Source organism: Nestor notabilis, unplaced genomic scaffold (assembly GCF_000696875.1).
Source record: "Nestor notabilis isolate BGI_N333 unplaced genomic scaffold, ASM69687v1 scaffold13761, whole genome shotgun sequence".
Taxonomy (NCBI): Eukaryota; Metazoa; Chordata; class Aves; order Psittaciformes; family Psittacidae; genus Nestor; species Nestor notabilis.
The window spans coordinates 13,027-39,007 of NW_009913443.1; the positions used below are offsets into that span (position 1 = coordinate 13,027).

The 25,981-nt window shown below is 39.5% G+C and overlaps 1 protein-coding gene across 1 annotated transcript in view; it reads left to right on the top strand.

The window, feature by feature from the left end:
• Positions 1 to 647: 647 nt before the first annotated feature.
• The window catches only part of LOC104412478 (transcription factor IIIB 90 kDa subunit-like), a gene marked incomplete at its 5' end in the record, with an annotated part of 30,013 nt that continues 4,679 nt past the window's right edge, over positions 648 to 25,981 (top strand). The window contains one exon of the mRNA XM_010023210.1: positions 648 to 743. Coding sequence (XP_010021512.1) covers positions 648 to 743 — 96 coding nt within the window. The remainder of the gene's footprint in view (positions 744 to 25,981) is intronic.

A 25,981-nucleotide genomic window follows, 5' to 3' on the forward strand; every position in this document is an offset into this window, starting at 1 on the left:
GGTTTGTGTGAGTAGTTCCATTAACTCTTAGCAAACTCTGCATTCAGGTTCCTCAGCATAGGCATGGATACGCAAACCAGACTCTAGTTGATGCTAATTTACAACCTGGACTTATTTTAGTCTCCAGCCTTTCAGGATGTAAAAGTAGCAGTTCCAGACTTGCTGTTTTTGTAGCCTAAGTGTTGCTCTGTGTGTGCCTGATGTTGGTCTAAAGTTATTTTCAAGTGTTATGTCTGTAGTACCCAACAATGACACTCGTCATTGAATGCTAAAGGTGTTTATGTTCTCTAGTGCCAGTAATTAGCGATTAATATTATGTATTGAATACTCTTCAGACAAAAAAATATAAACTAGCAATTATTTCATCATTTATTTTGAGAAGTATTTTACAATACTGATTTTCATGTTCTGTTTACAATAGGGGTTGTGACATTTTTGTACTTTCTTTTGGAGCTGCGATTGGGAGGGCTTATGGAGCCATGTAAATCTTAAGTTATCACAGGGAAGAAATAAATTTCACAGGATTGTTGTATTCACTGTTGTAAGCCCTTCAAGCACTTCGGTTGCCCTTATCAATGTAATTTGGCATGTTGTAAATTACACAGGTACTGAATATAGCGGCACAATAAGTGGCACAAACCAATAAGTTTTTTCTCTAACAGGTGCAGGCAAGACACCAACTTTAGGAGGAGGATTCCATGCCAATCTGGGGAAGGAGTCACGAGCACAAACTCTACAGAATGGTACGTACAAGCTTAGTCTTGCTGATACGACTTTTGTTTTTATTAATATGGTTGATTACAGTAAATTTTTCAGTTTGAATATGACCTCAAAACCTTGACTGGTCACTTGTTATTCATTAGACAAGTATGCCTTATGCTGATTTTACATTGTGCTTTCATTTGGCTGTTATACCTGATTTATGAGGTCAGGTAGCTGGCTGACAAAGGGTAATGGCACCTGACAATACTATTGTAGTTTAAAAGGGCTTTTTCAAGGTTGACATGCCCACTGCACCTTCTTGTTATCTGTTAAACTATTGTGGCTTTTTATTTTATCAGTTTTCAGAGTTCTTGAAATGCTTTGCGCATGTTTATTTTTAAGTATACTTGTGCTAATGCTTTTGTATATATACACTGTAAGTGTGAGATAATGCATATATATATATGCACACTTGGTAGTAATCATGCTTAATATGTGACTGTTGAAGAAAGAGAGGGGAAACATGGAAAAAAGATTGTCGTGTCCATAGGATATTTAAATATTCTCATTACATGCTATACATTTTAATTGAGATTTACAGAATCTACACTCTAAAGTGAGTGAATAAACCCAGCTTTTACTCCAGAAAGAGAATGTTCTTCCAGTTGCTGTTACTCATATCAATGGACAGCAGTTGTCATTTTTTGGCCAATTAATATTATTTTCTCATAACTCTTGGACATGACAGCTGATGGACTGTCATATCAAAGATTTGGAAGCTGACATAGTTAACCAAGGGACATAGATGGGTTTTACTTATATGGTGCTCTTTTTGGGGGTGGAATATTTTAGGTAAAGGTATTTTCCTAAATTAAAATCTTATACTTGGAACTCAAACGCTGCCTGCATAGGTATGCAGAGGATAAGATTGGTCTCCATAGGTATAGAAAGGTTAAGATTGATCCTTGTTATTGAAATGTATCCAGGCTGCTTTAGTCAGCATTATTCAGTCGATGTATATGCAGAATGTTTTTATTCAGCTGTTTGTACTGAACAGCACTGAACCTTGCTTGCGTGGCAGAGTAAAGCTCCTGCTTTCTGTGAGCTAGTTTCAGTGTCAGGTCCAAAGTTACTAACTTGCAAGTTTTAAAAATGCCTATATACTGTGTATCCTGTATAAGCAGTGGAATAAACCTACAAGAATACCTTTTACAGTTAGTTAAGTTTGTCTTTGGATGAAGGCATTTTAATCAAAACTAATTTTATGCAGGCATTTAAAAAGTAAATTGGCCTGTTGTGCATATGGACTGCCCAGTTCCTAGTCTTTAATTGTATAAAAGTAAAATGTTGAGGAGAGAAAATGCTATCCCATTGCTTCTTGGAGTGCTTGAATCCTTCCAAAGCCCTTTCAGTTATGCTGAAAGGTAATCACAATTAAATATAGTGTAGGCGTTTTTCTGGAATCTAAACATGACTTCTTTCTTGGGTGAGTGTTTGCTGGGGAATGTGTCTGAGCATCTTCCTTCCCCACAGCTTTTCTGTGTGGGATCCCCAATCGTGCATAGTGATTCTGACTTGGCTAAAGTCTGTCAGCATCAGATACAAGAAATGATATTTGCTTTAAATTAAATTTAAATGAAATTATCTCCCAAACAATTCTGAAATAGGAAAATAATTTGGCTTTCACATATACCTGTCTGAGGCTCTTTACTTCTTCTTTTTTATTTTTTTTTGTGGCTATCCTTTATATATGAAAAAAGTATTTGGTCTTTGATTTTGTAGCCAACCCTCATTTGTCATGCTGCCAATCTGTCTCTGGGAAAATTATTTCCAATAAGCTAAGTGATGTTCTTGCTCAGTCCCAGGCATGACAGCAGCAGATGATATTTCGGATAGAGCAATTGGTTTTTGAATGTCTTTCCTTTCTGCTGCTGTATAATGAGCTAGTCGTCTGCTGCATTTAATCACAGTTTTGATTTTGCATTGTTTTTAATTGTAAATTGAGCTATGGCAATGAACTTAGAAAATCTCAGCCTGTCACTGTGGGCCAATGATCATGGCCTTTTTTCTTTTTCCTGAAATTATGTTAATAGCCATTGTGTTTAGACATGAAACTGTGGCAAAGTAAATGAACTTACAGTATATATTTTAAACAGAAAGTATGGGTTGTTCACTGAGTGAAACTGAAGTGCATTCATAGTTGATTGTTTTAAAAATGAACAGTTATGCCTGGAGCACCACACTATCTGATCAGAAAAAATGCTGAGCTGTTTATTTATTTATTTGCTGGTACTAGTATGTTTACATTTCCGAAGTTATCCGAGTTGCAAATGAACTGCTGAAATTAGCATCCTGTTGGGATGTCATTGCAGCACAGCTTGCTAGAATGGTTCAGGAGACCTGTTCTTGCAGCTTGCTGGTGGCTCTTGTGACAAGGCTGTGTGCTACCTTCAGTACCACAGGGACATGATTCTTTCCCCCTTGTGGAAAATCTCTGTATGGGCTGTTACTGCAGGGAAGAACCAGGCTCTGGAAAGCAGGGATGGGTGGTAGATAAACTTCATCCCCAGTGTATTCAAGAGCAGCTGAGAGTGTGTGTGTGGTCTGGGAATGCTGGCAGGTCTCGCACTGTGCCTGATCTGCTTGCCAGCAACCTGCAGGCTTGACATGATGTGAGGAAAAGTCCAGCAACGAAACAGGGACTTGCTGGTTTGTTTTTTGTTTTGTTTTGTTTTCTTTAAGAAAAAAACCCCAACCTCCCCCTGCTTTCCCTTCCCTCCCCCACGTAGTTTGGGCCAAATTCTTCCTTGCTGTAGTGTCTTTTTTCAGGGGAGGTGAAAAGGAGGTGATCTGGGCTCACTGTCTCTTATTTATTCACTAGCAAAGCAGCTGGGGTTGGCTGAATGTATGATGCTGCTATTTTTTGAGGCTTTTAATGAAAGGATGTTTAGAGTTAGATGAAAACCAGTTTTTCATTAGAATTCCTAAGGTAATTGTACAAAGTTTTTTCTTTTCCTCCATTCTAAAGTGAAGAAATGCAGAAATAAAATCTCTTAACAACTGCTCAACAGTTCTGGACTCTTCTACAGGATCATTATTTTGTGCATCAGTGTTTTTATGTGTGTGTGTATGCTCTAAACAAAGCCATGGACAAACCCTCAAGGTTTTACAGTCTCCAGCTTTGTGTAAGTTTGTCCAATACACAGAACTATTCTCCTTTATCACATGTGCCTTTGCTGTATTTTTCCTCACTGTTTATAATATGGTAGTGCATGGCAGTTCATAGTCTTGGTCTTCCTTTGCTTAACCAGCTGATGTTCGTGGGTGTTTGTTTAGGAATTGGCTGCTTATAAAAGCTTGAATCTTGTTTACACTTGCTAAAATATTTATGCAGGGAAGACTAATTCTGTTGTATTTGTTCATAATTGGTTTGATTTTTCAGCATGCAGTGCTGTGCTAATTGAGAGTGCTGAGCTTCACAAGATCAACAAGCTCAGGTCCACAAGATGCAGTAAAAACCTGCACACCACCTTGATGTGCAACCAGCAGAGGTTGAAACACCTCTGATGTGAAGAGGTGTTTTGACTTTGTTTTAAAGGGTTTGACGAAATAGCCAAATGGTACTGGTTTTGTGAGAATTATGAATAAAATACTACCTCAGAGAGGGAAGGGACCCTTTGACAGGACTTCTTCCTCTGTTCGTCTCTTCAAATTGTTACAGTATTGCCCAACTTTTATGGTTACTTACAGGGCTGAAATGCAGAGTTCTGTCTCTTTAAATCTCATTTTACAGCTCTGGGCTGCATTACATAATCTCTCTAAATAGCTGGTTTATTCTTGTTTCCTTGCAGGCAATCTGCTCTCACTATATCCATGTCAGAGTCGTCGTTACAAGGGAGTTGTTCTTGACTTGGAGCTATTGAAAGCATCAGAGTCTTCAGTGGCCAAAAACAAAAGGGAGCGGGGAAGGAAGGTCAATGGCATGATTATAACTTGAAAGCTACAGTTGCAGATACTCAAATTTGGTTTAAACTAAGTTTGAAGATTGCAGCTGCGTCTGCCTTAATCCTATTTCTGAACTCTTGTGCTGTGTTTTTAATAATTTCTTTACATAAATGTGTTTTCCCTCAGTCCTCCTAAATACCAAAACATAGCTAATAGTATTTTAATGCTAAATGGGAAGACATTTCTGAAGATGTTCTCTAATGCATTTTTGACTGCTTACATTTAAACTATTTGCTTAATTCTTTAACCTTCATTGCCATCACTAATTTCATAGCTGGTTTATTACAAGTGATCATAGTGCTAGAGCTATACAGTGTGAGTTAGACCAGGACAGCATATAACACTTGTGAAGAACAGGAATGTCCAAAGAACAGGAACAGAGAACACTACTTAACAAAACTAAAACAATAAGGGAGGGAGAAGATAGTAGAATCTTAGAACAATGTAGACTGGAAGGGACCTCTAGAGGTCCACAAAATGGTGGCTTTGAAGTTGCATTAAGCTGTTCAGGGCCTACTGCAGCTCAGCTTTGGGTATCCCCAAGGAAGGAAATGATACAGTCTCCCTGGACAACCTGTTCTTTAATGCTTGACCACCCGCATCATAAAGAATTTTTTCCTTGTATCTAGTCAGAACTTATTTTGACTAGGTAAGTCTTTTTGCTTATTATTTTTTGTCTTTTTGCTGTATGTCTCTGATAAATCTGGCTCAATCTTCCTTCTAACCTCTCACTGAATAGCTGAAGACACCAGTGACACCGCCCCCCTTAGCTTTCTCATTTTAAGACTGAGCAAATTCAGCTCTTAGCCTCATGCCATGTACTCCAGTCTCCTAATTATCTTAGCAGCTCTCTGTTGGACTTGACAGTATGTCAATGACTTGTCTTGTGCAGAGGAGTCCTGAACTGGACAAAGTGTAGTCTCATAAATGACGAAGAGGGGATAATAATCACTTCCCTTGACCTTCTGGCTACATTCTTAATAATGGAGCTCCAGGATGTGGTTAGCCTTCATCACTGTAGTTGGGTGCTGCTATGTCATGTCCATCTTTCTGTCCATGAGGAATCTAGATCCTTTTCTACAAAGCTACTCCCTAACCAAACAGTCCCCTGCTGTATTGTTGCCCTGCAGTTATTCCATCCCAGGTGGAAAAACAAAATTTGCATTTGCCTTGTGGAAGTTTATGAGACCTCTGTCAGCTCATTCCTTCAGCATCTTAAAATACCTCTGAATAGTGGCTTTGCCCATTAACGTATTGACCAATGTCCTGATGTAGTGTTGTCTGCAGGCTGGCAAAGGGAACCTCCTGTCCCATTGTCCACGTTGTTAATGAAGGCATTGGACAGTATTCAGTCCCACTTGTAAGTCTGGTTGAAGTGCTGACCACTACCGTTTGAATCTGGCCAGTTTTTAACCCAACTTGCAGTTCACTTGTCTAGTCTGTGTCTCCTCAATTTGGCTACCAGGGAGAATGATGAAATGGGATGAGGGGAAGAACACAAATTACTGTTTACCTTGACTGCAGTTTGGCTTTTGTTGCAGTCAGGTATGGTCTGCCCTCGTTAAATCTGTTCTGGTAGTTCCCAGTTACCGTCTTTCTTTTTTGTGTCTGGAAATGGTTTCCAGGTAGATCTGTTCCATAGCCTTCCAACAGGCTGAAGGTAGGCCAGCTCACCTCCAGTGTCCTACTTCCCCCCTGGAAGAAAAGCCTGATGCTTGCTGCCTCTAGTCAAACAGAACATTCACAACCTGCCTGGATACGTTCCTGTGTAACCTTCTCTTGATGGCCCTCCTTTGGCACGGGGTGTTGGACTTAGATGATCTCCAGAGGTCCCATCCAATGATTCTGTGATCTGTCATTCCTACAACTTTTTAAAGATGGCAAAGATGCCTCTTACTCCCAGCTCCCTTAGTATCCTCAAATGTATCCCAGCCAGTCCAATTGACTTGTGGATGTAGATTTTGTTTAAGTGAGCCCTTATTTGGTCTTTCTTTACCATGGGTAATGCTTAATTTCTTCAAAACTCACATAGAGCGAACCGTGAGCCCTGAAAACAGACATTGCAATGGAAGACCAAGGAGACTCATGAACTGCTATAAAGCCAAGCTGCCACGCTTTCTGTGGGCTCACCTTCCTGCACATCCTACACAGTATGGAGTGCTCTTTTGCTCTGGGGACACTGTATTTGAAGACTGACCAGTCCTCCTGGCCCCTTTGGCCTTCACAGCAGTACCTCAAGGGGTCCTGTTTACCACTTCACTGAGCAAACTGAAGCCTGCCGTCTGAAATCCAGGGTTGTAATTATGCTACCCATTTTCCTTGCATGCCTAAAGGTCCTAAACTTTATTATCTCAGGGGTTTCTGTAACTAAGCCTGCCATCAAACTGTAAGTTCTCCACCACATCTTCCTTTCTAGAGAATGGTGGATGTATCGCAGTGCTGCTCATGCTTGACCTGTTCTCAGTGTGCTCTAGAAGTCCACTGTATTGCTTATGCCCCACTGTGATTCCCTTCCAGCAGATGCCAGTGTGCTTACAGCTCACCATGAGTACCAGGACATGTTCCATTTGTTTAAAGAAGGCTTTATCTTCAAGATGAGGTGGTCTGTAGCAGATGCTCTTGACAGTGTTTCCGTTGGCTTCACCTCTCATCCAGACCCATTAACTCTTTATTGACCTGTCACTTGCTTTTCAGCAGAGCTTCAAACGATCAAACTGTGTGTAAAATGAGTCCTCTGTCACCTTCCCTGTGTGTCCGTCTTGTGGATCTGTAAACCATCCATCTCATGACTCCAGTCATGTGAGCTGTTCCATCATATCTGCCACCCCACCGTGAATTTGTAGTTTTGCAGCTGTGCATAGACTTTGAATTATGCCACATTGCTTCCTTTGCTGGATGCAGTCTTTTCTTTGACTCTTCCTTCTGGATCAACTTCTGTGTCTGCCTTCTATTTCAATAATGAAACTTTTAGTCTCTCTTGTCCTTTTTGCTTTCATTTCTGTTGGGATAGAAGCTAATGCTTGTCTCACCTTCATTGGAGTGGAAAACCCATTGGGTTTTCTCTTGTCTTTTAACCATTGCTTAAAGTTCTCCTTGTCTGGTTTTGTCTTGTACGCTCCTAAATGTCTTACTCATGGAGGCTTTGAAAAACATCCTCTTCTAGCTAGACCACTGCTTCAGTATTTTCCTCTTTGATCTGTCTACTGCCTTCTCCTTTGAGTCCTTTGTTATCATTAACAACTTCTGTCTCATTCATTTCCTTGATCTTCCCATTTCATGTGTTAACTTTATCTCTCCTTGAAAGAGGATAAAGGGCATCTTCCACTTTATATTTGGGATAATCTTACATGGTTTTTACCAGTGGGTGTGTTTTGCTGGAGGTTGGTTGTTGTTGTTTCAAGTGTATCTTTTTCTTCATCAACATACTTCTTCCATCTAGTCCCATGACATGGCTTGAGCTTGGGTGGTTCATCATCCTGAACTGCTTTCAGGGCCTTGCATAGAGGCAGACAGATTTAGGGTGTGATTCATTTAATCTGAAAGGAAGTGAAATGACTCATTCTCCTAAGTCTGTGTTTCTCTTCACTCAGTGAAAGGAAGTCTAGATTGACTAAGCTCAGATGCTTGTCTCTGAAGTGATACGTTGTAGGCTTTCTTGTTTATGTCCTTGTTGACACAGACTTAATATGTCCAGAACTGGACTACTGAATTGCATCTTACTGCTCTGTCCTTTTGCATGTTAACAAGTTTAGACTTCCTCCACTTGAGGCCACTAACAGCTTACCTTCCTCTTGTCTTGTAGCACAGCATCCTTCCTGGTTGGAACACTGAAGTCAAGCATTGCTGGTCTCCCTTATTCTGTTCCTGCGTTTGCTTAGCCAGAAAAGGGAAAAGCTAGAAAAGATACTTCTGAATTTTCTCGGAGCTGTTGGTTCAGTCTGTATGTGGACTCAGGATGATCTTGGTTGTTACTTTTAGTTTCAAAAATTGTCCTTGAAGTTGAATAAATAAAAAAAAATTTAAAGTCTTAATCAAATGAGTTAAGATAACTCAAATATTTGTGTGTTCAGCTGCTTTGAATTAGCCTGTTTGTGTCTCTGGAGTTAAAGGTGCCTTTTATGATGCCTTTGCTCTGTCTTTATTAGTTGAATGTAGGTAAGAAAATTGTTGTGCCAGGGAAGCACAAAACTCTGCTTCATTTTGACAAACAAGAAGAAATGCCTTCTAAAATGCTGCATGCTTGTGAAATTTCTTGCTTGGATATTGAAATTTTGGCCTCTGATACCTTAAAATTTTTCCCTGTTAACTTCAACTTCTGTGTGACAGAGTATGACGTGTGTATATCTATATGTATATATATTAAAAAAAAAAATTCACGTTTGCAGAGTTCACTGATGGAGATTTATCTCCCTACAGCCTTGTGTAGGTAATTGGAACCTGTCATTTCTCTTGAGAGCAATCCTTTACTTAATGACAGTTTACCAAGTGGGCTAATGTTTTTTAAAACCTTCACTTTTTATAGTTTATCTCCATTCACAAGGAGATGAAGTTGGATATTAATAGGTCTATCTTCCTTCTTGTGCAGTGTGGCAGAAAATAGGTGACTGCATTTCTCCACCTTCCCCCCCTTCTAGTAATGTCTAGAAAATCTGTGCTGGTAATCTGCCTCTTCTAACAAGCTGCTGAATTAAACCATTTTAGCTTTGGAACGTTGTTAGACAAGCTTAAAATATGCTCCAGGTAACATAGCTTTGGTTTAAGTTCCATGTAGCTGCTGCTGTCTTTTTTGATCATGCCACTTCTATGGCATAAGACAGATTTTTAAACATCCAAACATGAGTTTTGAAGTGTTTGTGTCATTTCATAGGTACTGTGGTTCAAAACCTTAGAGGGAGAATGTTGTTGCTTTTTAGTGCTCTGTTCTCTGATAGCGCGTAGTTCCTTTTTCATGTGTTGAAAGTGCCTTCTTGTTTTGCTCTATGAAATAAATTGGAGAGCTGATGATGTGACAGTGCATGGAAGCATTCTGTAGGCCTGAGGGTCTGCAAGTGTGATTTGCAGGTGGAACTATTGCAGGTTTTTTGGAAGACAGCTTTTCTTAAATAATGGCCACAGCATTAAACTTCTGGACACTCTGTAGGACTGACAAATGATAGAAAAAAATCAGTGCCTGTCTACACTGTTTTTGTAAGGAAGATTGATTTATTTGCTTGTGTTCTTGCAGACATGCTTGCACTCATTTCACCTCCACTTTGCAGCTGGATGTGAGTTAGCTGTGATCCCAAGCTGCTTTCATCTCATTGTTGCTGATGGTCTTGCAGGAGCCAGCATGTATGTGTTGGTGTGGGGTACAGGTGGCATCAGCTCAAGCGTGTCTGCGGGAGGATGTGCAAGCATGTTGTATTCCTCTTGTAGGGCTGTAACATCACCTGCTCAGGCACATCTGGCCCAGTACCTGTCATAAGCATCTAGTGGTGGCTGACGGAGCAATATCAGAGCAGCACAAGTGGTGATGCTTCTCCAACACATTACCACTCATTCTTTGTGCAGAAGGGAAGTGCATGTGTAGCTTTGATTGTCCTTGTTGCCTTCCCAGTTGTGTGATGTGTCCTCCCAGATGGACGAGCACTGCTGTTGCATGTGCTATTCAAAAGTCTGTCAGGCAAAGACTTTGGCTTCTGCTCAATGCCATTGCTACACCAGCCTTTCTCAGGCAAATACAGTACAGTGGTGTAAAACCCAAGTGTAAATGTAGGTATTAAATACAAATTAAAAGAAACTACAGGGTTCTGTACCAGGTATGAAATGTGTGTTTAGTGGGAGGGTCCTTTGTCCAGTTCAGGAACACCAGCAAATATATCAGCAGGCTAACCTATGTAAACTCCCTGCTCAAAGAAAGAAACCAACAAAAAACTTAAACCCAAACCCTAGTCCCGGCCTGAACTAGAACGACTCTGTGCACATACAAGTTATTTTTTTAACCTGGATGGTTGCTGTACTGGGACTTGCTGAGTGTGCAGTAGGTGTTTGTGTCTGCCCAGAGAGCTGATGTGCTGCGGTGTGCAAGGGGGGAATGAGGTCTTTTGTGAAAGGTTGGGAGCTCCTTCCAGTGGAATTGCCATCAGAGGCCTTCATCTTATAGAGCTGCAGCTCTGGAGTGCAGTTCATGATAACTATCTCTAACAGCAAAGCCAGTTTGATCCTGGCCATGCCTGTCTCTCGTCTGCCCTTTCCCATTCCCTTCAATCACATATGGCTTTGCCTTGGCTTGGGAAATGTGTCTGTTTACTGGGACAGTGAAAAGATCTGGGTTTCTCAAGCAATATAAAAAAAATTAAAAGAACCAACCCTTTTTAAAATTTTCCTCTTTCCCTTTGATCCTTTCCCTCCTCCACATGCCACCACAGAGTGGAGGAGGGAATGGATGACGTAAAGATGAGCAGGAGCCTCTTAAACTGGCTTTGCCGCAGGAGAGGCTGAACACAGGACTGTGCTCTGAGCTTCTCTCTCACTTTGTAATTTTTTTTAACATATATTTATAGCCCACTGTCCTGTTATGTTCAGTCCTGCAGAGTCAGAGAGAAGGAAGGTGTTTTCTGTTCTTTTGGCTTGACTTAATATGAGTGGGAAGCTTTTTAGAAATGTTCTGTTCATTGACTGCTGCTAGCAGATGGATGCTCTCTGCTTGAAGTGCCTCAGGCCGTTACATCTTCCGTTTTCTCCCCCTTCCTCCTCCCAGCACACAGCCTGGGGTGCGCAGGCTGTGCTAATTTAGTCACAACTTAAAAAGGAGTGATGAAAAAGAAAAGCTGTAGTCTAATAGAATTCATGTCACTCCTGATGTCTTTAGGGAGTACTTTTTCATTTCAGGATCCCTAAGGATTTTTCCAGCAATGTGTATTAGATGTTGTGTGATTCTTCACTGGAACAGCAGTAAAATTCAATGCATTAGGACTAAAACGCTAATTTTGTTTATATATAAATCTATTCAGAATATACAGCATACATGACGTCCAGTTTGAGTTTTCAAGTGCTTTTAATTACCTAGGCTTGAGTGTTTCTGAGGTGGCCTTTCTATTCTGTATGAGCCCTAAACCAAACCTGTAAACAAACAGTTCGTTAACCTAGGATGTTAAAACATTTGAACCAGTTACTGAATTTTACTAAACTGGCTGTTGCTATGTTGAGCTTTTACCACTTACTGATGGATGTTGGCTGATGCTAGCTCTGAGAAGTTTGATTTGTTTTTTAACAGAATCACGAAGTGTTGCTATTTATTGGTAAGAATCACATGTATTTTGAACGGGGAAAAAATGCCAAATTATACACCACCAGATTTAAAATATGTTCTTCTGTGCTTGTTACTGTGCCTTAACTTGGGGGGTGTCTTAACAATACTGTATAGCTACGATCACCAGGTGGTGCTGTTACACACTGCTTAAAACACTACTTGAAAATAAGTTTAAATTCTGCCATTGTCATAGTTACTCAACTCTAATTTCATGGGAGGAGCAGTGAGGAAGAGATTTTTTTTTTTCTTTAATCATGTCTTTAAAGATTTTTCTGAAGATTTTGGGTTTGCTCTTCTGCTAGCTGCTCAGAGTGGAATTTGCCACACGTAGCTTATGATGACCTCTGTAAAAACGGTATACGGGATAATTTAGGAGGTTGGATAGTGGGTGTTGGACCATGTCTGGGCCATAGCCTTTGTGATTCTTTCTTGAGTGATGAGTTTACGGAGGCTTGCATTAAGTAATGAAGGAGGATAACATGCAGGTACTGTATGTTTTATCAAAGGTGCAAGGTTGAAGAGTGATGTCTTTTCATAAGCTGAACATAACCTACTTGATGAATGACATTTAATTTAACCTTGTAAGTTTTGAAGGGCAAGAATTCCAGCCTGCTCTGGAAGGGGGCTCTCTACAAATACAGTCTGGGCTCCTAATACATAGCTTCCTTTTAATGCCTTCAGTAAATGTAATGCTCTTCCTCTTATTTTGAATGAACTCCAGATCATACATATAAAGTCATCTTTTTCCTCAACACTTGTACAGTAATTGGACTTGTAAAGAAAGCTACTTTTTTTTATAAAGCTTTGCAGAAATGGCTATTTATGGATAAATTGTGGAATGGGAAATCATGAGTTTAAAGTTGCAAATTATTCTTTTAGATGAAGATATTTCTCCCCCCAGTCCCCACTTTGTACTCAAAATAATTGAATCATATTGGACAATGAAGACAACTAAGCACCAGTCTGCTTAGACTAAACCTGAGTACGTCAACTATGTAGATAGAAATGAAGGAAGTTTAAGTAATAGCTGTAGGAGGGAAGACTTATGAAATGCATACCTCTCCTGAAGGCATTATTGTTACTTCCTACATTGCAAACGTAATACTTGAAAAATTAATTGAATTGTTCTCTAATTTGTTTTCTCATAGAAATTAAAAGTTAATGACACAAAGTATAGAGAGAAGTACAGGGTAGTCTCCTCAAACCCAGGCTGCAGTGTGGGTGAGGACTGCCAGCAATGTGGCAGGGAGCTGCTTTCAGCATGCTTAAGCCTTTTTTTGAGCTATGCTGTTAAGACCTACTCTGGATGTCAGCAGGAGCTGTGTTTGCTTGGCATTATTGTTTGTGATCCCAAATATGTACCTAGAAGTCTGGCTTTAATCACCTAGATTTAAAGCCTTCATGCTGTTACAACAGAGCTGTCCCAAGCAAACACAGTATAAATTAAGTGAAAAAGTAATTGATTGCTTAGGTGTTTAAAGTCAGTTTGGAGGATTCCTGCATTTTCAACCCATGACAGAAAAAGCAAGCATGGATCTTTCTTCAAAGAAAGGTCATTAGCACTGAATACAACAAAACAAGTGGCTAATTAAGTTTAAATGTGTGACTCCCTAAGAAGTCATATTATGCTAATGAGCATATAAATGATTGTTTAATAAAATCAATTAGGAATGGGGTTTTTAGAAGAAAGCTATATGTTCTTCCTTTTTGTGCTCTAAGACCACACAGTTGGTAAGTAGTATTTGAGTAGTGTATTACGAAATGCATAATGCTAAGAAAGCAGTTTTAGGATCATAGTTCCAATTTCTGGGGGTTATACTCAGAGCTGGGTTCATGTACAAGAGTTAGATGCACATGTGCTCCTGTATTACTGTCATTCATTAGAGAGAATTTATATGAATAGCATTTGCATTGTACCTTAGATATGCTATTTCTTTTATAAATCAGTATTCAGGGAAAGCATTCCATGCATTTTTTCGATAGGAATCATAAACTTACTATTGCTACAAATGGAGCTGTGTAATGATCAGTAGTTTGCAGTTTGCTTTGTAGTCTATTTAGGATGGATTTGTAAGAATGGATTGCTCTCCAGACACTGGTTGTTAGGTTTGGTCTGAGGGTATTGTGTTGGATTTTTTTCTAGCAGTATAGAACATACTGAACCTGAAGGTTCTTGTTTCCTGTCCTTGCAAGTTTGATGTATAAGACACAGCGATCTTTAATGTTCTTCCTTTTGAGAAAGCATTACATTATTTTGCCTAAAAGGGAGATACAAACACTGCAGTCTCCAGTCACCCTCGAATGGGGTGGCATGGGTGCTAAAGCATGGGTGATCATCCTTAGTAGTCATCCTGGTACTTATTTTCAGGGTATTGCAGAGCCACTTGATGCAGAAAGACATTTCTGGTTCCTTCGGGCCTGTGTGCATACATGGAAACTTAGATGCATAGAAATTCTTTCACGTGAAAAAAGACACTTTCTAAGTAGGGTTAGGTGATTGATGTCTTTGCTCATGGAATATGTATACTGCATGCTTTGAGGGATTACATGGACAGCGGTAAACTTCTGCTCCAAAACTCTTTATAGCATCTTAGACAAATAGAGGAGTTGCATGTTACTGATGAACTGCTTTTAAGACTTGCTGCTGTACTACTTGCCAGTACCTGTGTCACTTCTTCTCCTTGCTCTGGCTGATGCCTGTAGTAAACAGTCTGCTTTTTCTTCTTTTCCTGGGTTTGTGTCTTAGCACAAAACCTGAAGAGCACTGGGTAGTAGTGGTATGGGTGGGAGATGTTGGATTTCCCCTTCCAAGTCTCTGGTGACTCCATCCTCTGATATTTTACCTGATTTGTTATGAAGAAGTGGATTTCTCCTAATCACTAAAAGATTATGAAAATGCTCTTACAAAATAAAAATAAGTACAGTTGCAGCTGCTCCAGTTATACCTAGTCTTCAGGCTGAGTTTTTTGTGTCTTCTCTACTGCTTCTTATTCTAGGTTTACTGTGGAGAAAGCAGACTTTATATGAAAAAGCCCCAAATCAGTGATAGTTCTTAGTGAGGAGTGAATGATAAACTACCAGCCTCCATTTGAGGCTGAATCTTCACTATGAATCTTCAGTATGAGGATGAATCTTCAGTATTTGCTAATCCAAATTCACTTCTGAAGGTGAGCACAGCTATCTTCTTATTGTCAGCAAATCAGCATCTGTAAATGAGGGAGACTTTAAGGGGGTTGGCTTATTATTGAGCCCCATGCAGCTTGCCAAATCCAAGCAGGTGGTATGTTTGCTTACTTCCCTGGCTGTGAAAGCTCTATGAGCTCAGGGAAATAGCTAGAAGTAAAATTATTGGATGTCAGCTGGAATCTTGTAAGTGATTTCGTAGTAGTACTAATTTGGGTGAATAGCTTTGCAAACACACAGACCCTTTCTACCTAATAAAAATATATTTCTATATGTAAAGGTTTCTTTCTTTTGGAAGGTGGGAGATGAGGAAATAATCTGACATTTTTTAGCTGCAAAGCTAACATTTGTGGCTTTAAGCTTAAACACAAGGAAAATAATTTACAAGCTTGCTTAGTGATGCTATGGGAAAATGTGTATCTTGAGATTATTCAAAATCATCTCAAAGTAGATTTAGCAACTATGGTTCCTAAGATGCACTGGAAGAGGGGAAAAAAAAGTACTGCTTCTGGTGCAAGCTGAATTGGTCCTTGAGCGTGTCAAGAAAGAATACCACTTTTCAAGTGATTTTTGGAACAAATCCAGGGTGCTTGTGAGGTGACGTTTGTTGTCTGAGTGGTCTGTGTTATTCCAGCTGGCCCTATACTAAAAGTTAACTCTTGCTTGCTGCCAGCTTCTTTCTTGAGAGCAAATAGGTGTCTGCAGCTTTGGTCAAAATAAAGTTGTTAAACATCCTGTGGATCATAAATGTATTTGTCTGTCTATTCTCAGTCCATCTTGAGTCTACCATGCTTTGATGGCAGATGGTCTCCTCAAAGGTAGTTTGCACCCTATTTCAGATCCTGGATAACGGAATAGAAAGAATGTCCTTTTTGAACGACATTAGTGCTCACATGCTCATTTTTTGCATAAACTAGACAGTTTTCCTACTGTAAGTGTGGGTAGTTTTGTTTCCCTTTAACTCCGCTCTTTACTTTTTGATTTGACATGTACCACAAAGTTCATCTGAGAGTTTGATACCAGCTTTAAGAAGAGAAGGAAACTTGGTGTTGATCAAGGTCTTTGACATGGAGAAAAAAAGCTTTGAGGTTTCTTTGGATTCCTGAGAAACATTGATTTGTCATGCCAGGAAAGTCAAGTTGTGGTATTACAGTGACATTGAATGTTAAATACCTAATATAATCCTAAGAAAACTTAGATAAAGATGGACACAAAGGAGTGTAAATGGTGACATGGAAACAAATCAAGTTCTTAAAAGAGTACATTTTGAGTGCTGTGTCTCCTCTGTGTCTTGCAGCAGAGGGACTGCCACCTGCCTTCATGGTTCAATATGGAGAATTGTGTGTGGTTTTCAGTCTCCTGCATGCACAGTTACTCACTATTAAGTTAAGAAGAAGGATCATTACGTCAGATATCCATTCCTGATTTAGCGTGTAGAAACCATAAGAGTGAGACAACATAGTAACAGCCACTTGGAAGAAAATGTTGAAGTGAGTGCTGTGATTTCAAAATTATTAGAGGTGCAGTTACTAGAAGCTAAAACCACACTTGATTTGGGGCCCTTAGAAATGTTTGGTTGTGCCGAGTTCAGCTTCTTATCTATAGGAGCTTGGCTTTCAATAGGAGTTAAATGCTTATGGTAATCAAAACTGGATTAAACGAAGTGGCACCTATGATTCTTGTTAATGTAGTAGAATCATGTTTGACCATACAGAAATGATAATTTCAATGTGTCCTGTTGCTGTTGTAGCTGTCAGGGCCATGGATATGTGCACATAAGGTTATCTTGCACAAAACTATGTAGAATTTCACCCACCTGTCTGCTTTTCCTAATGCCCTAGAGTAAAGTACAAAAGGTAGGAAGGAGGGAGGGAAGGCCACATTATAATTGTTTTGCAAAGAAAAGTGTGGTCCTTGAAGTTGATTAATGTTGCAGTAGAACTTCAGAGTCCTTCAGTGAGGAGCTGCTTGTAGCATAAACAGGTCTGAGGCAGGCAGTTGATTGAAGTGTTTGTTTATTCTTGTGGGATCTTAAAAGAGGTCAGTAAATAGAATAAATTCTATCAACTCTACTGAAGTGATAGTTAGGTTTGAGATCATGCTGATGTTAAGTGGTTCCTTGGGACAGCTTCCCTGATTGCAGGTCCAGAGACAGAAAGAACAACAGATGTTTACATCACCTGCCTAATTTGAAACTAAGGCAGGTAGTGTTTTATAGCCAACTTACTTAAAAACAGATTTTTCCAAACACTGGGACTATTCAGAAAAATGCTGTATAGTTGAGACCTGTCTGTAGTCAGACTTGGGCAATATTAAATTCAGATAGCTCGTTCTCAAACTGGTTTAAGAACTGTTCCTGGGTATGTTGCAGTCAACACTTTTCCTTGTGTTGAACATCAGCGTCTACTCTGTAGGAGCAGTGACAGCACTGGGGGAGAAGAATCCATGTCTCCTTTAATGAGATCTGTTAGGTCACTGCATAGCAATCATCACATAAATCCACTGATTTCTGTTTAAGTCTTTAGTCAGTATCTTCTCTGGTAGCTATTTTTCACCATGCCATATTACCTAGGGGAAAATGAATTAATAATGCATCTAGTCTTGCATATGTATGTTTAATGGATGATCTCACATCCTATCTTGGAGTCAAACTGCACAAAGAAAACCCTGTTGTAATTGATCCTTTAGGTTTAGCGCATAAAAACCAGACAAATCTAATTGTGCTTACCCAAAATTTTCTTTAACTAAGGACTGGCATACTGGAAGCAAGTGGATGATCTAGAAGAGCAAAGGATGTTGATATCTAAAGACCTGATCATGACAAAAATTTCTCAGACTTTGTTATGTGAAGAAGTGTTGAGGGTTTTTTGTGGTGTGTGTTGTTAATACAATATGTAATTTGGGAAAATGAGAAAGAGTGGTGACTCTAGTGAGAGGCAGGAACTTGAGTAGGTGGATCTTGGCTGTACAGGTCAGGTTGGTCTGTCTGATTGGGTCTGTATTGTTCTGCTGCCAAAATGTGAGCAGGCTGAAGACTGTTGTACTGAGTCAGCAGGGATGGCTATTTAGGGAGAAAAAGGTGGGGGATTTTTTCCCCCTGTTCTCTGCGTTCAGAATACAGAATGATTCTGTCATGCAAGGTGGCCTCCCTCTTAAGCTTACAGTTTTGCAAAAGCACAAGAACTTAATTTAAACTAGTAAAGCATCTTACTCCATTTTACTTATATGGGATCACTCCATGTCATGCATTTTTCTTGTGTTTTGCCCTTCCTGGATTCATATGTTCCAAGCAGTGTGAGTTTCCACCAGTTCCCCTGGGAAACTATTATGAGCTCCAGTGACTTCTGTTGTAAGTTCCCAGTAACATGGTGCTTACATTTTCCTATAATTTCATGTTATTAGTACTTAGGCATAAATTCACACATATCTATTCTTGGCTTAAACTTCTATTATCTTCCAGAAATCTAGTGATCTTCTGCTCTTCTAACAAATCATGTTTTATAATTTGGTGAGGGCTATAAATTAAATCTCAGGGTCTTTAAACACCCACGACTTACCTCCCCATAGTGCTTCCATCCTTAATTCCAGGGTGATCATGGTTCCTGAAGAGGAGAACAAAGTCTAGTCTGTTCCCTCCTCCCAGAACAGCAGCTGATGATGTCTCATACATAAAGGGTAGCTTCATATAAATGGATCACAAACATAGAGATAGAAAATATTTGGCATATTTGAGTAGTATCTGAGAGTCACATTGACTCTGTAGAAATGCATAAATGGCATTATAATGTTAATTCTTTACTGGAACAGTCTGTATGTCTGACTTACATAAATGTTATTGTTTAAAGAAATATAAGGCTGTTCCTGAAATATGTGCAGTCTCCCTTTAAACATAAATCTCCTTTCAACTCCAAGCCAAAGTAGATAGCACAAGAGACTGGCTTGATAAATAGCATCACTGATTCACTGTGTTGTTTAGCTGAGATTTGTGGCAACCTTCGCTTAGGTTTAGTTTAAAAAGGAAGGGAATGCAAAGGTGAGGCTGAAGTGCTGTCCATAACTTCTTCCATCATCTGTGGGCAGTGCACTGATAAAATTATCAGGGGCAGTTGTAGCTCTGATCTAAATAGTCCTTTTGTAGTGGTAAAGGAGAGCAGCCCCCCTCAGATTCATATTCCCTACTTATTTGTAGGTGATGGACTTGGCTGTCAGGGACAAACTAAGGGCAAAATTTCATTCTTTAGCTGCAGCCTGGATAAAGATTGATGCTTTCTTACCTAACTGCCAGGTTTCTTATCCCTTCTGTATAAAGGAAGAAGTATTTGACTGTTCTTGTCAGCTTTATATAAAAATACCTTAAATAAGTATTAACCTAATACAATCTTTCTTGCTTTTGTAAAGGCTCTGTGCCTTTCCCAGCTTGATTTCACTTCTCTAGTTCTACTTCCATTTTTAAATTGTGTTTGATCTCTTATCCCTTTGGTAGCTATAATAACTGCTTCTTCTTCACCCCCCCTCAACTATGTCTTTCTGCGTCCTTCTTCCCTTGATGCCTTCTCATCATATTTCCATTTTTTGGGATTTAAGAAATTTGCCAATTAGTTGATATTCATGAAATTTTTACTTCTGGAATGACTCTGTCATACATCTTACTTGACTGCCAGTCAGGCAAGGTCTGGATGGTCAGAGAGAGCCCTTCGTTAGATTTGCACGTAGAAGTGGGAGAGAAGGAAAGAACCACCACCCCCAAAAAAAACCCAAACAAACCAACCCACCAAAACAAAACGTCATAAAGAAGAAAAAAAAAAAAGGCCCACAAAAAACCCCAAACCAAACCATACAACCAAAAAAACCCAAACCAAACCAGAGCCCTAAAGCAGCTTGGGGCTCACAGGCTTTTTCTTTTTTTTTTTTTTTTTTTTTTTAATCCTGAGGAAGCAGCAGCAATCATAAGTCAAGAACAGGTTGAGAACAGAGCAGGTGTTAGTCTCTGTCAGTAAGGTCTTTCCTGCCTACACAGTCGGATGATGGAGAGTGGAAATAACTTACATTAACAGTTATATTTTGACAGAACAACTGGTGTGTAGAGGAGCAGGGCTGAACTCTAGGGGAGGAAAATTGTTCTGCGTGTGTGTGAGGACAAGTAAATTCTCAGGCATGTTCTAAAACGTAGGTATTAAGAGTATAAAGGTGGACAAGGAAAGGAGGGAATGTTCATTGAGATATGCAGGAGCCTTTCGGCAGGAAGAGAGAAAGACTGGACTGGCTTTTATAACAGGGAAGGTGGATTAAACATGAAGATTTATTATTACTAGTAGTATTATTGGTAATAATATTGTTAATGCCAATTAATTATTAAGTAATTAGCGATATTAATTATTAATTGATACTGATATTATTTGTGATAGTATTATTAATATTAAACCAATCTCTGTGTGTGTGTGACTTTAGCTAACAGTTGTTGCAGTGCAGCTGAGAAGTGGTAATTGTTCAGCTGTGGTAACTCGGTTACTCCTGTTTTTGTCCCTGTCCCCTTCTCCTCAGTGTCAGTTCTGGCAGCGGGATACCTTCAGCTCCTGAGTCTTTCTTGTCCATGCAAAGCACCTCGATTCCTAGGGCTCCTGTCTGCTTCTGTAGTGTCTGCAAGCCTCTGAAAAATGGCTCCTGTCAGTTTTCAGTCTTTGCCTGGAAAAAGCCCAGATCTGCAGGGAAGGCACTAGAACTTGCTGTCAGAGAGCAGATAACACTGCACTGATTTATATGCTGTTCACATCTGTAAAGTTTTCCATTGCAGCAATGGATCCTTTTGTGCTTAGTCTTCGTTTTTGTACTATTTTAAAGATTTTGGTAAGTTTTACCAATAGGCAACAATTTATTTTTTTCTTATATTTTGCTATACTCTTCTATTTTTCTGGCTGTGTAGATTGATGACAGTTGCTTATTAGTTAAATGCTTTTTGCTTTGTAGATATGAAACAAATTCTGATCTCTCTCATAATGACAGAATTACAGGGTTTTAAAACTAAAAAAAGTGATTTTTTTTTTTTTTCCCAAAACTGTCAGATTATGTCATGAGCAATTTTTTTTTATATTGCAGTGATGTAGAAATGATTTTTGGATGGTTGAAGGCAGTGCTTGGATCAGCAGTAATGCTGTGTGACAAGAGTAACAATTGGTAATTGATAAGTGTGAGGAAGAAGCTTTACACGTATATAGATATAGAAAACCTCTAAGAATAACTGTCACTTAAATTGTAATTTAGAAAAAAATAATCATTGTCCAAACAAATCAGAGGAAGATTAAAGCAAAGCCTAACTGACGGTGCTTTCAGAAGGAAATCTTGCATGCTCTAAAGCGACCGCTACGTAAAAGTTCTTGTATCTTAAATTTTTCTTTCTAATTCCCTTTATGTCAGATAGGTAAGGGTTATGCTACATTAATCATATATGTGCTCACAGTTCTTGCTACTAGTGCAGCCTTCCAGCTGTTTCGACTTTGAAACAGCTGCAAATTTTACGTGAGTATAAAATTAAGTTGACGAAACTTTTGGATATAATAAAGTCCATGTTTGTTTGCTTCCAAAATTCATCTTAAATGACCTCAAGCATTCTAATATGCAAACAACTAATGAACATGTTAGCATTTGTTTAATTTTATTTGTGATAAGTCAGACTTTGGTGTAAGCTAGCTTACATGAGAGGAATGGCGAGGGCTGAGAACAGTACTAGGGAAGCGTAGGGATAGTGTGTACTTTTCTCTTTGACCCATTTAGACTGCACTCTCACATTTGCTTTAAGTCAATCCACGTGTAAGCAGCTGCTGACAGCATTTCTCCTCACCCCAGTCACATTCTGCTGCCATTAGGGATTGGGAGGATGCTTATTGAGTTACATGAGGGGACTGGTTCAAATGAAAACTTAACTTTTTATTGTTTGGGCTGATTTTTAGCAGAGCAAGTTCCCTCATCTGTTTCAGCATGTGGCCACATAAATGTTGTGCCGGAGGTGGGAATGCTGTCTACAGCAATGGCATGGGCTTTAACTTGACTTAAACCAGTTGTGATCCAGTACCTTCAGATGCTGGTGAATCAATAGACTGGTGTGTTTTGGTGTGGGTGTTTTTGGTTGTTTTTGTTTTTTTAATGTCAGCTTTGGCTATAATTTTCCAGCTTGACATCAGAAGTGAAGTTAAGTAAGGTCTTTATGAGTAAGAGGTTTTTAGCTGTGCTAAAAATATAAAATAATTGAGGCAGGGGTAAGAAACAAGCAAGCCATTGTCTTAAGGATGGTGGGGCAAGGTAAGATTAGCAGCAGGCTAGGTGCAGCCCTGCATCAGGCTTCTAGTCTAATGTTGTTGAAGTTGGGGTAGCAGTTAGGTGAATAATGGGAATGAAATGGCAGCAATCGAAGTGCCACCTGTGAGGGAAGCAGAATTCCAGGAGCTAAATGCACAAAAAGTCAGAGGAACTGCTTATGGTGACAAGTTTTTCAGCATGGGTAAAGCAGATGAATTCAAATGGCCAGTTGTTGTATATGCAGAGAGGTTGTCCATGTGGAAGTGGTATTGTATAATCGGGGAATGGGAAAAAGTGCTTGAGGAGAGCACTGAGGGAAGTTACACGATTGCTCTGCAGGCCTGTTTTGGCATTAATGGAATACAAGGGCCAATTTTGAGGGAATTAATACTTAAAGAAGGACAGTTAGGTGCTGGGAAGAGATGTTAGCAGCAGATTTTCTAGGTGAAAATAGCTTAGTATCAAATATTTAAGAAGTAGTTGGAGTAGTGTCCACTCTCTGAATTTTTAAGCTATTACTCCTAAAGATGCATGCTAGTTCTCTTTAGCTGACTGAATGAACATTTGACATGCAGCAGAAGGGCTATACTGGGAGAGATGGGGAACTGCACCTTGTAGTTGGGGTGCTCTCAGGGGAGGCAAAATGGATGGTTTGGGTTGTTGTCAGCAGGCAGAGAAATTGAATATAGGTCTCTTCACTGAGACAGGCTGGTTCTGGCCCTAAGAAGATAAAGTGGAGGCATCAATCCTTCAGTAAACAGGTCTGGATTAAGTCTTTTTTTTATTTTATGAGGTTAGTTTTAACAAGGTTCAGTATATTGGCTTGGTTTTCTGTGCATCCCTACAAACAGTTGTGCTGGCACAGCTGTGGAATAACACAGGGAAAGGGACAGGAACTGTTTTACTCTGCTGAGATAATGGGAACAGAGCATACTATTGGGCAGTCCAGGTGACAAAGGCATGGGATACCTCAGAGGGTGGCTGAGCATGCACAGACTCCAGGTTGCTCAGCCCTGCGACCAACATTGGGTGGGTTCTCCTGTGCATAAGTGTGGGTCTGGGGACATGGGGTGCAACCACAATAAGGTGGTGACAAAGTGGGGATTTGGGACTAGGCTGAAGTTAGGCAGAGCATGGGAGTGATGCCAGCATGTTCTTCACTTAGATCATAGGTAGATAGGTGTTACTGGGAATAACTCTTAGCTATCCTTAATAAAACCGAAGTTGTGCTGGGTCAGCGCTGCTGTGATGTCCTACTGTGCTGCTACTTTTACTGTTCATTGGCCTTTTTCATTACAGACTCACAGAGATAAAGCTGCTTCTCACTCGTGGTATTGTGCGTGTTGCTGGAAATGCTCAGTGTGATCGCTGCAGACATCGCCTCCGTTTCCTCCCTGCCTCCCCCATTGTTTGGGCTTTAAATGTTTTCTTGTCTTTGATCATGGGACTCTACCCTTGATTAGGCTTTTGGGACCAGCCTTCCGAAGAGTACCCTACTGATATTCTTGAACTTTCACTGTTATGGCTTTGTTTGTTTGTTTTACTTATTTGTAATACAAATAGCATAGAAGCCTGGCATGGAGCAAAGAGCAGGAAATTCATTCAGGCTTCGAGTTGGACGTGCTGAAATTGAAAGATATGACAAAGCATGCAGGAGGATGCCCACACATAAAAACTGCTCTTTTTTCCCTTTTTCAGGAGCTCTTTTGGGGAACCTTTTCAAAGAAGGAAAAGGAGTGAAAACCCAAATGCAGAATAAAATCTGCACATAAAATTCAGTTGGTAAAGAAATTCAGATTGTGGAAATGAATACCTAAGCAAACCCCATCCAAAATGCTTCCTTTCTTTAATAGAAGCTAGTGTTTGTTACCATAACAATCCTTTTTGCAAAAAAAAAAAAAAAAAAAAAAAAAAAAAAAAAAAAAAAAAAACCTTTTTTAAAAAAAAAAAAAAAAAAAAAAAAAAAAAAAAAAAAAAGGATTACTGCTGTTAACGTAACTCCACTGCCAGATTCAGGTAGTACTAGTTTCCAGGGCCCCTCAAGCAAATTGCAGAGAAAGGGGGGAGTCTATATGCCTGGATTTTGATGCTGTGGTTTAGTATCATAATAACAATTCATTTAAGCTCTGGCTGTATACTGCCTGTTATTTCCCTGGAAACTTAATGCTTTATATGGTAAAGTACTACTTTGAAATAGCAGCGTTACAGTCTCTGTCAATCTGAGGGGAGGGGTGCAGATGAGCAAGCAGAAGCAGAGAAGAGTAATATATAGCTGTAGCTGCTTGACATTACTGACTTTTAGGGGATCCAAAAAAAGGTATGATTCCTCTTGAACGTAGGAAGAGAACAAGATGTTTCTGTAGTAACGAGATCATAAAAGAAAGAAAATTGCTTGTAAAGAATGGGTCTGATTTTTCCCCCTTTCTCTATTTTGCTCCTATTATAGCTTAAGCTGCAGTTTTGCTATCAACTGCCTCTTGTGTAAGCATTTAATATTTCTAAGATTCCTTGCAAATCTATTTTTGTGATGGTGATTTTTACCCTACAAAACACATTTTGTTTTGTAATAACTGCTGTTTCCTTCATCAAAAGAATAGAATTTTCTGCAGTAGCATTCAGTGGTCTATCTGAACTTGTCAGTTCAGGTCTAATATGCCAGTTCAAAGCACTGAGGTTGGCATCGGTTGAGAAGATGATGGTGTTTCTTTCAGCATGCTGGGAGTAAATGAGTAAATCTACTTTTTTTAGTACGCTTGAAACTAAAATGTGAAAAGGGCCTTTTGTTTTTGGATGCAGATTCAGGAGCGTGATAAACTTTACTGCTTGGTAGCCTGGGAACTTGATTTTGTCTTGCTTAAAGTGCAACTTTTTTTTTACCTCTCTTCCCCCCCCACCCCCCCGCCTCCCCTTCCACCCTGATAATATGATGAGCCCTTGGGAAATAAACGGGAACTGCCTGTTATGTGTCCTCTATGTCACAAAATTTCTGTAGTTTCTAGACTTATTTTGTTCGTTAAATGAGAATTATTTTACTGTTCTGCTGGTGAGGGAAGAGGGAGGATTTTTGTAACCTTGTTTATGAGTTTGTGCTGCCTTTTTAGAAAGACACTGTTCCTTGTCCTTTTCCCTAAGATACCTGGACAGCACTTTAATGCCATCACTAAAATTCAAGGGTAACATGAAGTGTAAGCTTTGACCTTAAACGCTCTATTGCCTTTGGTTTAAAAAAAGAATCCTGGGATCTGTCAAAACCCTGTAGGGCCCAAAAGAGGCAACTCTTATTGCAAGTTACTAATAAAAGATGTACCTACTAAGAAACTTGTTTTTACCATTGTATATTTTGTCTTGTATCTTATATTCTTGCCTAGCAGTTTAGAAAAAAAATGCATACTTATTTCTGACTGTTCCATATGATGATATTCCTCTATAGTACTGAGATAGTAGTTTCAAGGTTTTGAAGCAGTGTTCCACTCAAACTTTTTAAAAAAACCCAAAACATTGTATTGGATA